This window comes from Sarcophilus harrisii, chromosome 1 (assembly GCF_902635505.1).
Source record: "Sarcophilus harrisii chromosome 1, mSarHar1.11, whole genome shotgun sequence".
Classification (NCBI taxonomy): domain Eukaryota; kingdom Metazoa; phylum Chordata; class Mammalia; order Dasyuromorphia; family Dasyuridae; genus Sarcophilus; species Sarcophilus harrisii.
This window is the reverse complement of record NC_045426.1, coordinates 174,158,827-174,176,902: the sequence shown is the minus strand read 5'-3', so window position 1 is coordinate 174,176,902 and position 18,076 is coordinate 174,158,827. Positions and strand designations below refer to the sequence as shown.

Genomic DNA, 18,076 nt, shown 5'->3' with positions numbered 1-18,076 from the left:
CAGTCCCTTCAGGGCCATTCACTGCTCAGCTGCTAATACCCATAGCCCCAGGGTGGGATTTGGCTTGGGGGTAGTGAAACCTTCACTGCACAGCATCTAGCCCCAGAGCAATTGTTATCCCACATAGTGGGGGTTCTTTGCAGGGCACTTTCCCAGCTCAGTTCTGCAGGCCTGAGTTACCTCCGGCTGGGGAACTCTTTCCCAGAGCACTCAAGTACCTCGATGCTTTTTGTAGCCGGCTGGCAGGACAGCTACTCGTCCATACATCTATCACTGCTCTGCAGAGGAAGCTGGTAACCTCCTGGCCCTGAAGGCAGACCTTACAGGCTTTAAAAAATGAATAAAAAAAATCAAAAGGATGATTGATAGTTTCTATACAGAAAGAGAGCATCTTTTCAACCCTGAAGAGACTAATAGCAGACAGTCTCCAGACAATTGTTGGTCCCCAAAACAAAAGGCTCTCCTAGAAGAGACTATTAAAAACCTTAAAAGAGAACTAGAAGAAAAATGGGAAAAGGAAAGAGAAGCTATGCAAGAGAGCAACAACTTCCTGAAATGTGAATTGGAAAAAGTACAAAACTTCCAAGAAGTACAGGGACACAGAATTTGTGAATTGGAAAAAGAAAATAACACTAAAAAAAAAATTAGTGAAATGGAAAAAAACTCCATAGAGCAAAACAATGCATTTAAAAACTCAATTGAACATATACAAAAAGAAATAAAAAAAGCTAATGAAGAAAATAACTCACTAAAAATCAGAACTGAACAAATAAAAATGACTGATTCATTGAGACATCAAGAATCAGTCAAGCAAAACCAAAAAAATGAAAGATTGGAAAAAATGTCAAATACTGACTTAGAAAAACAACAGACCTGGAAAATAGATCTAGGAGAGATAACCTGAGGATCATCGGACTACCCAAAAATTATGATGAAAAAAAGAGCCTAAATACTATATTACAGGAAATCATCAAAGAGAAGTAACAGAACTGTAAGGTAAAATAGGGATTGAAAGAATTCATCGAACACCTTCTGAAAAAGACCCTAAAAAAAGACTCTGAAGAATATTGTGGCCAAATTTTAGAATTTTCAGACTAAAGAAAAAATATTACAAGCAGCCAGGAAAAAACAATTCAAATATCGAGGTGCCACAATAAGGATCACTCAAGATCTGGCTGCCTCAACATAAAGGATTGAAGGGCCTGGAATCTGATATTCTGAAAGGCAAAAGAAGTTGGAATGCAGCCAAGAATAAACTACCCAGCTAAGCTGAGCATTTTTTTCCATGGAAGAAGATGGACATTTAATGAAACAGAGGAATTCTATTTGTTTCTAAGGAAAAAACCAGACTTAAACAAAAAATTTGACTTCTAGCCACAAGACACAAGAGAAGTAGAAAAAGGTAAAAGGAACTCTTGAGAACTGTATTTCTGTTGTGGATATACATAAAAACCACATGTATAATTTGATTTTACTGATATAACATAAAAAAGGGAAATAGAAATGGAAAGAGGATAGTTTTAGAAAAAGGGGAAAGGGGCGATTAAAAAAAGGGAAACTACATGCGACGATGAGGCAAAGGAAACCTATCATCTGAGGGAACTTAGAGAGGGGGAGGAACATTGTGTGAATCCTACTCTCATCAGAGTTGGCTCAAAGAGGAAATAATTAACAAATTTGTTTTAGAGAAAATTTTCTCTCACCCCATTAAAAAGTGGGAGAGGAAAAGGGAAAAGGAAAAAGAGTAATAAGGGAAGGGTACAAGAAAGGAGAAAAGATCCAAAGGGAGGAGGGAGGGAGACTAAAGAGGGAGAGCTGCGTGACACAAGTGGGACCAATAAGTTTAATACTAGGGAAGGGGAGAAGAAAGGCAAGAAAAAGAAAAGCATAATTTGGGGATATCAGGATGGCAGGAAATACAGAATTAGTCATTTTAACCATAAATGTGAATGGGATGAACTCTCCCATAAAGTTGAGGCAGATAGCAGACTCAGAACCCTACAATATGTTGTTTACAGGAAACACATTTAAAGCAGAGTGATACATACAGAGTAAAGGTCAAAGGCTGGAGCTCCAGAATCTATTATGCTTCAGGTGAAGTCAAAAAAGCAGGGGTAGCCATCCTTATCTCAGATCAAGCAAAAGCAAAAATTGATCTAATTAAAAGAGATAAGGAAGGGAACTATATCTTGCTAAAGGGTACTATAGACAATGAAGCAATATCAGTATTAAACATGTATGCACCAAGTGGTAAAGCATCTAACCTCCTAAAGGAGAAGTTAAGAGAATTGCAAGAAGAAATAGACAGCAAAACTATAATAATGGGAGATCTCAATCTTACACTCTCAGAATTAAATAAATCAAATCACAAAACTAATAAGAAAGAAATTAAAGAGGTAAATAGAATATTAGAAAAATTAGGTATGATAGATCTTTGAAGAAAACTGAATGGTGACAGAAAGGAGTATACTTTCTTCTCAGCAGTTCATGGAACTTACACAAAAATTGACCATATATTAGGACATAAAGACCTCAAAATTAAATGCAGGAAGGCAGAAATAGTAAATGCTTTCTTTTCAGACCACAATGCAATAAAAACTACATTCAACAAAAAGTTAGGTGTAAATAGACCAAAAAGTAATTGGAAACTAAATAATCTCATCTTAAAGAATGATTGGGTGAAACAGCAAATTATAGACACAATTAATAATTTCACTCAAGATAATGACAACAATGAAACATCATACCAAAATTTGTGGGATTCAGCCAAAGCGGCAATAAGGGCAAATTTTATATCCTTAGAGGTTTACTTGAATAAAATAGAGAAAGAAAAGATCAATGAATTGAGCTTGCAAATTAAAAAACTAGAAAAAGACCAAATTAAAAAACCCCCAAACAATTACTAAACTTGAAATTTTAAAATTAAAAGGAGAAATTAATACTATTGAAAGTAAAAAAACTATTGAACTAATAAATAACACTGAGTTGGTTTTATGAAAAACCAATAAAATTGATAAACCTTTGGTAAATTTGATTAGAAAAAGGAGAGAGGAAAATCAAATTAGTAGTCTTACAAATGAAAAGGAAGAACCTTCCACCAATGAAGAGAAAATTAAAGAAATAATAAGGGTTACTTTGCCCAACTTTATGCCAATAAATTTGATAACCTAAGCGAAATGGATGACTAAGTCCAAAAATATAGGCTTCCCAGATTAACAGAGGAGGAACTAAATTGCTTAAATAGTTCCATTTCAGAAAAAGAAATAGAACAAGCTATTAATCAACTCCTTAAAAAAAAATCCCCAGGACCAGATGGATTTACATGTGAATTTTACCAAACATTTAAAGAACAATTGGCCCCAATGCTATATAAATTATTTGATAAAATAAGGAATGAAGGAGTCCTACTAAATTCCTTCTATGACACAGACATGGTACTGATACCTAAACCAGGTAGGTTGAAAACAGGGAAAGAAAATTATAGACCAATCTCCCTAATGAATATTGATGCTAAAATCTTAAATAAGATATTAGCAAAAAGACTACAGAAAATCATCCCCAGGATAATACACTACAATCAAGCAGGATTTATACCAGGAATGCTGGTTCAACATTAGGAAAACTATCAGTATAATTGGCCATATTAATAACCAAATTAACAAAAACCATATGATCATCTCAATAGATGCAGAAAAAGCATTTGATAAAATCCAACATCTATTCCTATTAAAAACACTTGAGAGTATAGGAATAAATGGACATTTCCTTAAAATAATCAGTAGCATCTATTTAAAACCGGCAGTAAGCATTATATGTAATGGGGACAAACTGTAACCATTCCCAATAAGATCAAGAGTGAAATAAGGTTGCCCACTATCACCGTTACTATTTAATATTGTATTAGAAATGCTAGCTATGGCAATAAGAGTTGAGAAAGAGATTAAAGGAATCAGAATAGGCAATGAGGAACCCAAATTATCACTCTTTGCTGATGATATGATGGTATACTTAAGAGAACCCCAGAGATTCTACTAAAAAGTTATTAGAAATAATCCACACCTTTAGCAAAGTTTCAGGATACAAAATAAACCCAACAAAAGTCATCAGCATTCTTATATATCACTAAGAAAACCCAACAGTTAAAGTTACAAAGAGAAATTCCATTTAAAGTAACTACTGATTGTACAAAATATTTGGGAATCTATCTGCCAAAGGAAAATCAGAAACTTTATAAGCAAAACTACAAAACACTTTCCACACAAATTAAGTCTGATCTAACCAACTGGAAAAATATTAAATGCTCTTGGATTGGGCGAGCAAATATATTAAAGATGACAATACTACCTAAACTAATCTATTTATTTAGCACTATACCAATCAGACTCCCAAAAAACTATTTTGATGACCTAGAAAAAATAACAACAAAGTTCATATGAAAAAACAAAAGGTCAAGAATTTCAAGGGAATTAATGAAAAAAAAAATCAAATGAAGGTAGCCTAGCTGTACCAGATCTAAAATTATATTATAAAGCAGCAGTTACTAAAACCATCTGGTATTGGCTAAGAAATAGACTAGTTGATCAATGGAATAGATTAGGTACAAAGGACAAAACAGCCAATAACGTTCATAATCTAGTGTTTGACAAACCCAAAGACCCCAGTTTTTGGGATAAGAACTCACTGTTGGCAAAAATTGCTGGGAAAATTGGAAATTAGTATGGCAGAAACTAGGCATTGACCCACACTTAACACCATACAACAAGATAAGGTCAAAATGGGTTCATGACCTAGGCATAAAGAATGAGATTATAAATAAATTGGAAGAACATAGGATAGTTTACCTCTCAGACCTGTAGAAGAGGAAGGAATTTATGACCAAAGAAGAACTAGCGATCACTATTGACTACAAAATAGAAAATTTTGATTATATCAAATTGAAAAGTTTTTGTACAAACAAAACTAATGCAGACAAGATTAAAAGGGAAACAATAAACTGGGAAAACATTTTTACAGTCAAAGGTTCTGATAAAGGCCTCATTTCCAAAATATATAGAGAACTGACTCTAATTTATAAGAAATCAAGCCATTCTCCAATTGATAAATAGTCAAAGGATATGAACAGACAATTTTCAGATGAAGAAATTGAAACTATTTTTAGCCATATGAAAAGATGCTCCAAATCATTATTAATCAGAGAAATGCAAATTAAGACAACTCTGAGATACCACTACATACCTGTCAGATTAGCTAGAATGACAGGGAAAGATAATGTGGAATGTTGGAGGGGATGTGGGAAAACAGGGACACTGATACATTGTTGGTGGAATTGTGAACACATCCAGTCATTCTGGAGTGTAATTTGGAACTATGCTCAAAAAGTTATCAAACTGTGCACAACCTTTGATCCAGCAGTGTTTCTACTGGGCTTATATCTCAAAAAGATACTAAAGAAGGGAAAGGGACCTGTATGTGCCAAAACGTTTGTAGCAGCCCTGTTTGTAGTGGCTAGAAGCTAGAAAACGAATGGATGTCCATCAATTGGAGAATGGTTGAGTAAATTGTGGTATATGAATGTTATGGAATATTATTGTTCTGTAAGAAATGACCAGCAGGATGAATACAGAGAGGATTGGAGAGACTTACATGAACTGATGCTAAGTGAAATGAGCAGAACCAGGAGGTCATTATATACCTCAACAACGATACTGTATGAGGATATATTCTGATGGAAGTGGATTTCTTCAACAAAGAGATCTAACTCAGTTTCAGTTGATCAAGGATGGACAGAAGCAGCTACACCCAAAGAAAGGAATGTAAACTGCTTGCATTTTTGTTTTTCTTCCCAGGTTATTTATACCTTCTGAATCCAATTCTCCCTGTGCAACAAGAGAACTGCTCGGTTCTGCATACATATATTGTATCTAGGATATACTGTAACCTATTTAACATGTATAGGACTGCTTGCCATCTGGGGGAGGGGCTGGAGGGAGGGAGGGGAAAAATCAGAACAGAAAGTGAGTGTAAGGGATAATGTTGTAAAAAATTACCCTGGCATGGGTTCTGTCAATAAAAAGTTAATTAAAAAAAAAATTTGAAATTAAGTTGTACGTGTGTGTACAAATATACAGATCTACATATCTACAAATACACATAATCTACATATCTGCATAATATCCAATGAATATATATGCACACATATATATTATATACTTACATACACATATGATCCTAGTAGTTTCTTACTGAAGAGATATCTATTATTAGCATAAAGATGGATTCTAAACATCTATCTCTATAGTGATTAAAAATATGATTAAAAAAATAATATCAGATGGATTTGCTTCTGATGACTACATAATTCTGTCAAGAGAAAACTTTTTAGACTTAAGAATATACAGATGACATTTATTTGGTAGGTGATAGAATAAGAGAAAGAAGATGGAATATATGACTAGATTACACAACTGGGATAGTAGAACTGTATAATTTAACTTTGGTATATGTAGGCCTTGCCAATGTAACTTTTCAATATAAGCCTTTGATCCCATCCTATCCTGCCTTTTCCATAAGACTGTACCTTCCCATCCTTTCCTGCCTTTTCCATATTCTCCCTATTATGGGTTCCTTTTTTTTTTTTGGGGGGGGGGGGGGGGCTGAGACAATTGGAGTTAAATGACTTGCCCAAAGTCGCACAGTTAGGAAGTATGTTAAGTGTCTGAGACCAGATTTGAACTCAGATACTCTTGACTTCAGGGCTGGTGCTCTATCCACTGCACCACCTAGCTGCTCCCATGGGTTCCTTCTCTACTGCCTAAGAACAGATCCTAAGTTTTATGTGTAGGTTCATTAACAGTTTTTGACAATTACAGACTAAATTAGCTTTGATGACATAAATGTTATCACAAAAGGCATCCAATTCATCCTTAAAGCATATTCTTACACTCTATAAAATATGACTTTTTTATTATAATAACTATCATTACCTTAAAATTCAGTTTATTTACTCAAAATGACTACATTAAAATAATTTTAAATGTGACTTTTAAATGTTTCCTATAAAATGACATGCCACAGATTACTGGATCTAAAATTAAGAAATACTGGATTCAAATTCCACTTTCAATATTTACTAACTGTATAATCCTGGATGTGTCAGTTAATATCTCTAAACCTAAACTTGGGCATGTCAGTTAATGTCTCTAAGCCTAAATTTCATCTTTTGTAAAATGAGAATAAAAATAGCATGTATTTTCAAGAATAGTTGAGAAACTCAAATGAAATAATGTAAATAATAACTTTGGCAAGTTTTAAAGCAGTACAAAAATATAAGCTATTACTATTATCATTAACTTTAAATGAAGATGAATCTAACAAATAAAAAAGCTATCAAAGATAAAAGACTGCAATAATTGAAAAAGAATAGCTTTGTTCTATAACTAACAAGTAATAAAACTTAATTGTCTTTTTCTACCTAAAGTAAAAGATAGATGAGGTTCAAATAAATGAGTAGATGGAGGGAGGAAAATAAGAAAGGGAAATGAGAGAGAGAGAGATTTATATATTTTTCTCTATGTAGTTGCATATACATACATTTGGAAAAGAAACTTTATGAGGATTCTATTACTCTTTCACAAACTACCCAAACTAAAGGAAATTTTTAAACTTTTAAAATCTTCTATTTTTGCAAGAATTGTAGAATAACAGATTTCCAATTCATGCAGGCACAGACCAGAAAGTCATCAGAAATTATGAAAAAGATGTTGGCAGAAGATAAATAAAGCCCATTATAGTAGGTAGTCTTTTCTTACAGAATTATTATATTTCATCTGTAAATGGTCCTTTGAATTAAGATCATCCAAAGCCACAAAGATACATGGCAATTATATAGGCTTCTGACTTGTCCTTTTTAACATTAAGTTTCTTTAGTTTCCTTACTTTATTTTTTTTTCATAAAACTGAGAACATGTCATATATCCATCAACTTCTAAATTGCCTGACAAAGTAAGAATCACTTCCATAGCCACATAGGTACAGATTTATATTCAATACCAAAAATAGCACTGTTGCAATGCTTACCGATAAATAAAATAGAAAAATCATTAAACTAGATTAAAAAGTTCAAAATCTTAAATACTGATGTTTGAAAATTGATGAATTAGAGGACAATGCTATTTAAAAAAAGGTAAATGGAAAACTTTGCAGAGATTCTAGAGGGGCACTTTCATGAGATTAAAAAAGGGAGGAGTGGTGACTAAATCGAGAAGGAACTGAAACTTAAAAAGCCTTAAAACTCTTATACAAGGTTGAACAAGTAAGCAGCAGAACCAGGATTTGAAGTAGGTCCTGTGTTATGCGCCTTTTACTATGCTGAAATACAAATTTATTTCATATACAAGAGCTTTCCTTTTCTTTAATATATAGCTATAGTCTTTCTGTTAGCTTCACTAACTTGACATATATGAGCAAGGGCTGACAGAAAGAACAGGAAAAGTAAGTGAATTCAAAAGATCTGATATTTCCTGTGACAACTCATCCTTAGATTTAATTAGCTAAAAATTCTGAATATCCAAAGACAGGGAAAAAAAAAAAAAGGTAGATCACTGAGTACAATTCTAGCATCATGTAAAGCATACAGATACATTGAGTGGGGGGAAATGGAAAAATGAGGAGTTGCTTTTTTGAAGTGGAACTGGGAAAGGAAGTGAAGAGGCTACAAGGCACAGGACAATATGCAAATGATTATTTTTATGCCTGAAGTGAGCTGTACAAATGAGATCTTTATATGTCAGTTGTTTACAACTTGGTAAGAATTCCTCTTTACATTTTTGTCCTTGTCTATATGACATACAAAATATTAATAATACCAAGATAAATTTAAATATATAAAAATACTGTATTTCACAAAAAAATACTGCATTTCAGTTTATAACTGAAATTATTTCTTCATTATATATAATCTGACAACAATAAAACATGCATCAATGTGGAAATTTTAAGCAAAAGATATCTCTGTAAATTATGAGTGCTGCCTTTAGGTCAAAGAACTATTATATGAAAGAGAGCTTAGACTTGTTCTGTTTGTCCCCAGACAGTAGAAATAGAAACAATGGGTAGAAATTGCAAAGGGGGAAATTTGGCCTTGAAATCAGAAAAAATTTCCTAATAATCGGAACTATTTAGATGTGGAGGATTTCCCTTAGAAATAGTGGGTTCCTCCTTCATCAGAAGTCTTCAAGGAGAGGCAGCATTGTAGGTATTGGATATGAGTTGGAACCTGTTTGTCATGGAGTGATATCTTAACTTGTGAATGAAGTAATGGCTCAAAGTTATCAACCTCACTTTATCTTCCAGACTAGTGGCAAAACAAAAGTCAAGACAAGTGTCAGTGGCTCAGGGTGCAATGGATGACCTCAGCATTTTCTATGTGACCAAGCTCTAACTACTTCACCACCTTCATGACTGTTTGAATAAACTGTTCTCATCCATCCATTCTACAAAGGAAAACCGTCATATTCTTGGAATAGACATCCCTTTAACTCACTAATGAGTTTGAGGCCTATTTGTTACCCTCAACCTGGTTTAGCCTGTCTTTTGAGATGGTTTGGTTTTATAAGTAGGGTGTGGCCACTGTGCATACTCCAGCTTTTTGAAGCCACAGGTAAGAACTGGCTGAAGTTGGACACCACAGTTAGATGAGCAGCCTTTAAAAAGTCTTGGCAGAGCCTCACATCAAAGATATTAGTCCTCCTAAACACTCCAGACACCCAATGAGGGTTAACCTTAAATGCTGCTGAAGTCCCTTTTAATTCTCCAATTCTATGTTGCTGTGTGAATACACTATTTTTCAATACTGTTTGTATGATTTTAGATAATACTAAGTGTAAATGAATATAGGTATATGAGTATATACATATATATACATAAACACATACACAAATACTGAACACATTAATAAGCAGGTATAGCTGCTTTCCTTTACTTTTAGGGTTTTTTTTTTTGGGGGGGTGAGAGGTTCAAATCTTTAATGTGAAAATAGATAGACAGATATTTAGATAGATGGATATACATTGAAGAATTCAGGATTAAACGTAAACATACATATACATACAGGTATATAACCTCCATTAAAGTCTTACTTTAACTCTTCATTGTAAAGTACAAGTAACTCCGGGTACTCAAAGGCAGCACACTACTGGAAAGGTTCTAAGTCTGGGCTCAGTGATGGAAGCAGATATGTACAGTCCAAATAGCAGTCTAGGTAAGGTGGATATACTCCAAAATAAGGTAAGAACATGTTAAGGCATATAATCCTCAGAGACAATCTATTAATTTATGAAAAACTAAAGGAATGTGGTCTTTGAAGTTCAATTTATGCCAATACAAAATGTTACTAGTAATTTATATTTATACATGAAATTTGAATTAAACTCCATTCAAAATAGGCTTTATACCTGAATGAGCATCTAGAGATTAAAAACAAACAAACACCAATCCAGTTTCTGGTTGCCCAATTTAATAGAAAAACATTTAAACATTTTTAATATGAACTGATTTCATTTAACTTTGTTTCTATTTCAGTGTTTTCTAACTAACTCTTGACACAAAGAAAATTCTTTACTTCTGCTAAGTTATGCTTTTTATTTTATAACATACTGTGGTTTAATTTAAAGTAAGAAACTAAATATAAAAATTTAAAAATATTTAAAGCTATTCTTTTCCATTCTTTCATTTGTCCAAGCATGTTCTGACACTATTCTGTCCAAATGAGTAAGACTTTCATACTGATTCTGACAAAACTATTCCATCATGCAAATATCTATAAAATATCTAGCATCATCATGAAAAATATCACTGACAAAAAATAATCATTTAATCACTTCATGATAGCCCTAATGGTAAATGATAGATTATAACTGAAAATATCTTTTAAAAAATACACTATTAGTATTAAAAATTTAGTATTAAATTAATATTAAATACTGACAGAATTTATTGCTGAAATAATTTTCTCAAATCCTTGATTTGAAGCTTTTTTTATATTTTTAACCATACCAACACTCAGAAATTAATCCCTATAAGCCATTTGTTCTGATTACAATTACAATGCTATTTTCTTTCTATAGTCAACATAGTTAATTCTTGTTGAGAGTTTTAACTCTTTATAATGAGAACTATGAAAATTTTACTTACAGAAACATCTTTCAGGCTTTTTTCATAGGAGAAATGGCAATTCTCTTTAGAAAAATCAAATTTGTACACATTAGCTGGTTCTGTTCTCAGCACCAATGCTTTTCTCAGTTCATCAACATACTTGTCTCTTTCCATTGCCATGTCATCAGCTTCCCTGGAAATCTCAGATGCAGTCACTATGGGAAAATATAGTGATTTTTTTTCTTAAAGTTTCAAAGCAAAATTCTAACTAGAGATAGTATGTATTTATCTGTTGAAATACACTTTTCATTACTACAACTAGCAGGTATTTAAATTTAGAAAAATCAATCTTAAGTCTATTTAAAAATCATCTCTATTTAACATATTCATTTTATTTCTTCCATTATTAGCAAAGCATTCCAATTTCTTACAAAAAAAATTGCTATGAATTATGCAAGCATTAATGAAGCAAGATATAAAGACATTTAATATACATATGTATAACTGAACTTCATAACATCTTATCTGGAAGGAATCTGAAGGACACCCAATCAAATCTTTTCATTTTAAAGATGAATAGGGACAGCTAGATGGTACAGTGGATAGAGTGGCGGCTCTAAAGTCAGAAAAACCTGAGTTCAAATCCAGCCTCAGACACTTAATACTTGCTAACTGTCACTTAATCCCAATTGCCCCAGCAAAAATAAACAAACAAATAAAAAAATGAATAATAAAAATAAAAATAAAAAAATGAAGATGAAGAAAGTGAAGTTCAAAATAAGAAAGAACTCTGGGAAATGAGTGTGACCAATACATAGCATTTCCAATCCCTCTGTTTTTGCCCGCTTGCATTTTTTGATTTCCTTCTCAGGTTAATTTTACATTATTTCAAAGTCTGATTCTTCTTGTACAGCAAAATAACTGTATGGATATGTATATAAATATTGTATTTAACATATATTTTAACATATTTAACATGTATTGATCTACCTGCCATCTGGAGAAGGGGGTAGAGGGAAGGAGGGGAAAATTTGGAATAGAAGGTTTTGCAAGGGTCAATGCTGAAATACCCATCCATATATCTTGTAAATAAAAAGCTATAATAATAATAATAATAAAGTGAAGTTCAGAGAAACACTGGTGGGAAGATTCAGAACCATGATTTTTCTATATTAGAATTTTGAATATATTATATAATAATTATAATAAAAATATATAATATGTGTAGTAATTATTATATAATATATAATTTTGAATATATTAGAATATCTATTCTAATTCCAAAATGAACATTTTTCCCAGTAATCCAAATGTCAAATTCAGTATCACTGGCTGTTCAGACAAAACAAGAGATCTGGATCATTTATGATATGAAGAGAAAAATTCCTTGCCCATCCAACATGTACATGTTAATGTGAAAAGGGAGACACAACTAAATAAATATACATGGAGTCCTTCGATGAGCAAAAATAATATTGCCTGGAAGAGGAAACAGCAATAATCCAGGTTTCTCTCTCAAAAAGTACTGCCCTCAAACAAAAAACAAAGAAAAACTTAAGTACTTTTAGCTCAAGAGTCATGGTTATAGGCTGAATATTGTCCTCCCTTCCCTCTGAAGTTTTGCTATGGTTGGGAAAACCTAAAAAGACCCACATTGAGTATTTATTTATATTATTTTAATAGCATAATAAAAAATTCATATAAAGCTGAAATGTGTAAGTAACCTCAATTGATGATGAGCCTCTTTAAATTTGGCTAGATTGGTTTACAGAGGACAAATAGATGGTCCATCCCTAGCCTTTCTACTTCATTAGGTCCTTCAAGAGTTTGGCCTTCTAAAGCCTACAAGTCACCTTTATGCCTTGCGGAAGCATCAAAGTAAGACTACAGTGGAGAGATGAATCAATGAGTCTAAATATTTCTTTAGGATTTCATAAAGGCCTTAAAAATGCTAGACAATTCTTTTAAAATACTAAAATTTTTGTTAATAATTGGGTTGACATCTCCATTTGTTTAAAAAATCAAAGTAAAAATTATTTAGGGCCCATTTACATAAAAACAATCAGTTTCTTAAATAAGCTTTGACTTAGTATCATCCTTCTTAATTAGAAAAAGAATATGACAAAAGTCAAGGACTGATTCCCAAAAAAGAAAACATATTAGCAATTTTTTGTTAAGTGAACATTTACTGAAAATACAGTTAATGAGGTCTAGAGACTTGAATACTAGAGCAAAAATATATTTCCTGGAGAGTATATTTTGTATAATTTCCATCTTCTGTCATAAAACATAATTACAGACAATATCATCAGATAAGTTGTTCCATTGCAAACAAAAATAAAAGTAATTAAATTATGTAGCATTTACCTTGATTGAGCATCACAAGATTAGGCTATTATTAAGACACTGATAAACAGATTAAATTTGAATATTTGTTCTTGTTATTACCTGTTCCATTCCATGCTGACTGACCATCTGTAAGAGTTATGTCAAAACCAGAACCTAGATCTTTTTCCCAAGATACTTGTAGAAAATAAATTATACTGGGTTCAGAAACCATATGGATTCTGCTCATATTGTGCTCCATTTTCATTCACCTATTATGGAAAGAAAGAATTATTATTTTTTTAACTTTTTAAAATAGTATTTTATTTTCCCAAATATATGCAGAGAGTTTACCTTTGCAAAATTTTTCTCCCTCTCTCCCCCCATCTCTTAGACAGGAAGCAATTCAATATAATTTAAACATGAGCAAGAATAATTTTTTTTAAAGTCAAAATTAATATAGCTAAATTTTGACATTATTTATCCAAAAATTTCAATTATCCAGAATATAACTGAGAAAAAAGAAACCCAAAAGTTGGCTAAGATAAACTCCACAATCTCATATGAGAACAACCAAAGGCCATTCAGAACCCATCTACTTTTATTTTGCATGTTATTGTATGAAGCTTAATTATCTGGTTTTCAAGTCCACAGTAAATTTGAAGCCAGAAGAAGGTCTCCCCGTAATTTATATACTAAGAGGCAAGAAATAACAGTTCACAATGAAAAAGGCAGGGGGAAAATAGTCTCCAAAATTTATATTGTAGACCTTGGGACAAGTAACTCAAAATATTCCCAAAGGATATAAAGAAATCACTATATTATAGCACAAAACAAACAAATGAAGATTATGATAACCTAGTTGACTCACTAAGAAAAATGTTAGATTATGATCAACACTATTTAAGAAGTTTTAAAAGTATGAAATGTATATTTGAAAGAATTCTCAAAAATTATTTACTTAGTTTTTATGAGATGGAGAATGCATTATACAAATAGGGGAGAAGTTATGGGAAGAGACAAAAGATGAAATGTCAACATGAGCAATAAATTTGGCTTGAACATAGGAATCAATGAAAGATAAAAAAAAAGTACAAGGAGCTAGCAAATGGAATTTCATAACAGATTGTGTAGAGTTTGGGATGATAGTTTGTATTTGATCCTAAAAACATGGAGAAAGAATGCCTCTCACACAACAGTGACATTTTCAGGTCTGTTCTTTAGGAATATCATTTTAGCAATTATGGGAAGGATGGATTAGAAAAAACTAGATTTGGGAAAAGTTAATGTTATAATTGTCCAGACAAAAAGTGATGGAGAGAACAACTGCTACTGAATGGATGACACACGAGAGATGTTGTGAAGGTAGAATCAACAAAATCTGGCAACTAATTGCCCTTGTGGGATGAAGAATAAGGGAAAATTTATGATGTCCCCAAGGATCTGGATGATTAGAAAGATGACAGTAAGAAAGATGACGGTATACTCATCAGAAACAGAGGAGTTAGAAGGGATATAGAATTTTTGTGTTAAGACAATGGGTTTTATTTTGGATATTCTGAATTTACAATGCTGATAGGAAACCAGTTGGAAATATCCAACAGGCAACTAGTTTATGATGCAAGACTAAAGTTCAAAAGAAAAACTAAAGATAAGTAAAAACATAGACCTGAGACTTCTCCATAGAGTAAGAGTTAAATCCATGAGAATTGATGACATCACTAAAAAGAAGAATTTAAAAAGAAAAGGAAGAACACTCAGAACAACCCTGAGGTATACAATAATTAAGGAGTAGAATATGGATGGAGACTTAGTAGAGAAGTTTGAGAACAAGTGGCCAAAATAGAGCAAAAAACCTGAAGATCACCAAAATCCATGGGGAAGAAAGTACATGGGAGGAAAAGGTGATCAACCAGATCTAATACTACAGAAAGGTCACAAAGAATTAAGTTCTGGAAAAGACTTTTGGATATGTTAACTTTGAAATCTCTTATAAGTTTAAGAATGTTTTACTTGAATTGAAAAATCAGATGTCAGATTGTAAGGACTTCAGATTTGTGTGAGATATGGCACTATAAGTTTTATCAGCTGCAAAGATTAGATACAAAGTGTTCAAGCCCAAATGTCTTCCTTTGGGGGAGGAGTCCTCAAACACAGAATACTGCTAGTAGAGGAAAGAACTTTATTGTTTATTGACTTGGTATGAGTTCTCTAGGTTTTCTGTCTGGGATCACTAGATCTGTGATTTCATCAAAAATGATGAGCACACTGTGCTAATTTGGGTTACCATTTTCTCTGCAACCTAAAGTTTTAGAGAATAATCTGGAGTACTAAAAAGGTAAAGCAATTTATTCACATTCACAAAATCAGTGTATGGCAGAGGTGGTATTTGAACCTATATAATTTCATCATAAAATGCCTATCCTAATCTATCTGCCAAGGGAAAATCAGAAACTTTATGAGCAAAATTACAGACCACTTTTCACACAAATTAAGTCTGATCTAACCAATTGGAAAAATATTAAATGCTCTTGGATAGGGCGAGCAAATATAATAAAGATGACAATATTACCTACACTAATCTATTTATTTAGTGCTATACCAATCAGACTCCCAAAAAACTATTTTAATGACCTAGAAAAAATAACAACAAAATTCATATGGAAAAACAAAAGGTCAAGAATTTCAAGAGAATTAATGAAAAAAAAAATCAAATGAAGGTGGCCTAGCTGTACCAGATCTAAAATTATATTATAGAGCAGCAGTTACCAAAACCATTTGGTATTGGCTAAGGAATAGATTAGTTGATCAGTGGAATAGGTTAGGTTCAAGGGATAAAACAGTCAACAAATATAGCAACCTAGTCTTTGACAAACCCAAAGATCCCAGCTTTTGGGATAAGAACTTACTGTTTGATAAAAATTGCTGGGAAAATTGGCAACTAATATGGCAGAAACTAGGCACTGATGCACACATAACACCGTACACCAAGATAAGGTCAAAATGGGTTCATGACCTAGGCATAAAGAATGAAATTATTAATAAATTAGAGGAACACAGGATAGTTTACCTCTCAGACCTGTGGAAGGGGAAGGACTTTATGACCAAAGAAGAACTAGAGATCATTATTGATCACAAAATAGAAAATTTCGATTATACCAAACTGAAAAGTTTTTGTACAAACAAAACTAATGCAGACAAGATTAGAAGGGAAGCAATAAACTGGGAAAATATTTTTACAGTCAAAGGTTCTGATAAAGGCCTCATTTCCAAAATATATAGAGAATTAACTCTAATTTATAAAAAATCAAGCCATTCTCCAATTGAAAAATGGTCAAAGGATATGAACAGACAATTCTCAGATGAAGAAATTGAAACTATTTCTAGTCATATGAAAAGATGTTCCAAGTCATTATTAATCAGAGAAATGCAAATTAAGACAATTCTAAGATACCACTACACACCTATCAGATTGGCTAAGATGACAAGAAAAAATAATGATGATTGTTGGAAGGGGTGCGGGAAAACTGGGACATTGATGCATTGTTGGTGGAGTTGTGAACGAATCCAACCATTTTGGAGAGTAGTTTGGAACTATGCTCAAAAAGTTATCAAACTGTGCATATCCTTTGATCCAGCAGTGTTACTACTGGACTTATATCCCAAAGAAATCATAAAGAAGGGAAAGGTACCTGTATGTGCACGAATGTTTGTTGGCAGCCCTTTTTGTAGTGGCTAGAAACTGGAAACTGAATGGATGCCCATCAGTTGGAGAATGGTATATGAATTGTGGTATATGAATATTATGGAATATTATTGTTCTATAAGAAATAACCAACAGGATGATTTCAGAAAGGCCTGGAGAGACTTACACGAACTGATACTGAGTGAAATGAGCAGGACCAGGAGATCATTATATACTTCAACAACAATACTATATGATGACCAGTTCTGATGGACCTGGCCATCCTCAGCAAGGAGATCAACCAAATCATTTCCAATGGAGCAGTAATGAACTGAACCAGCTACGCCCAGAGAAAGAACTCTGGGTGATGACTAAAAACCATTACATTGAATTCCCAATCCCTATATTTATGCCCACCTGCATTTTTGATTTCCTTCACAAGCTAATTGTACAATATTTCAGAGTCTGATTCTTTTTATACAGCAAAATAATGGTTTGGTCATGTATACTTATTGTGTATCTAATTTATATTTTAATATATTTAACATCTACTGGTCATCCTGCCATCTGGGGGAGTGGGTGGGGGGTAAGAGGTGAAAAATTGGAACAAGAGGTTTGGCAATTGTTAATGCTGTAAAGTTACCCATGCATATAACCTGTAAATAAAAGGCTATTAAATTTAAAAAAAAAAAATGCCTATCCTATCTTATCTATATCTACATGTTTGTTTGTTTTTTTAATTTAAAGTGAGCAAAGAAGAAGGGAAAAGCACAGAAGATAATTATTTTAGAGGGGTGGTTAAAAAAAAGGAAGAAATATAACAGAAGAGTTTCAGGAATACCAAGGTAAAAAGCCTGTTTTTCTTTGTTAACCGAGAGAACTGAATAAGAGAATGAGGCACCCACCACATCTTAT

The 18,076-nt window shown here is 32.7% G+C and overlaps 1 protein-coding gene across 4 annotated transcripts in view; it reads right to left on the bottom strand.

Moving 5' to 3' along the window:
• XRCC4 (X-ray repair cross complementing 4) overlaps nucleotides 1–18,076 on the bottom strand; it is a 377,298-nt gene that overhangs the window by 324,046 nt on the left and 35,176 nt on the right. For all 4 annotated transcript variants that reach the window (XM_012541393.3, XM_031967172.1, XM_003759871.4 and 1 more), the window contains 2 exons: nucleotides 13,600–13,748; nucleotides 11,191–11,366 (listed from right to left, as the gene is read on the bottom strand). In XM_012541393.3, coding sequence (XP_012396847.1) covers nucleotides 11,191–11,366; nucleotides 13,600–13,744 — 321 coding nt within the window. In that variant the 5' untranslated portion in view covers nucleotides 13,745–13,748. The remainder of the gene's footprint in view (nucleotides 1–11,190; nucleotides 11,367–13,599; nucleotides 13,749–18,076) is intronic.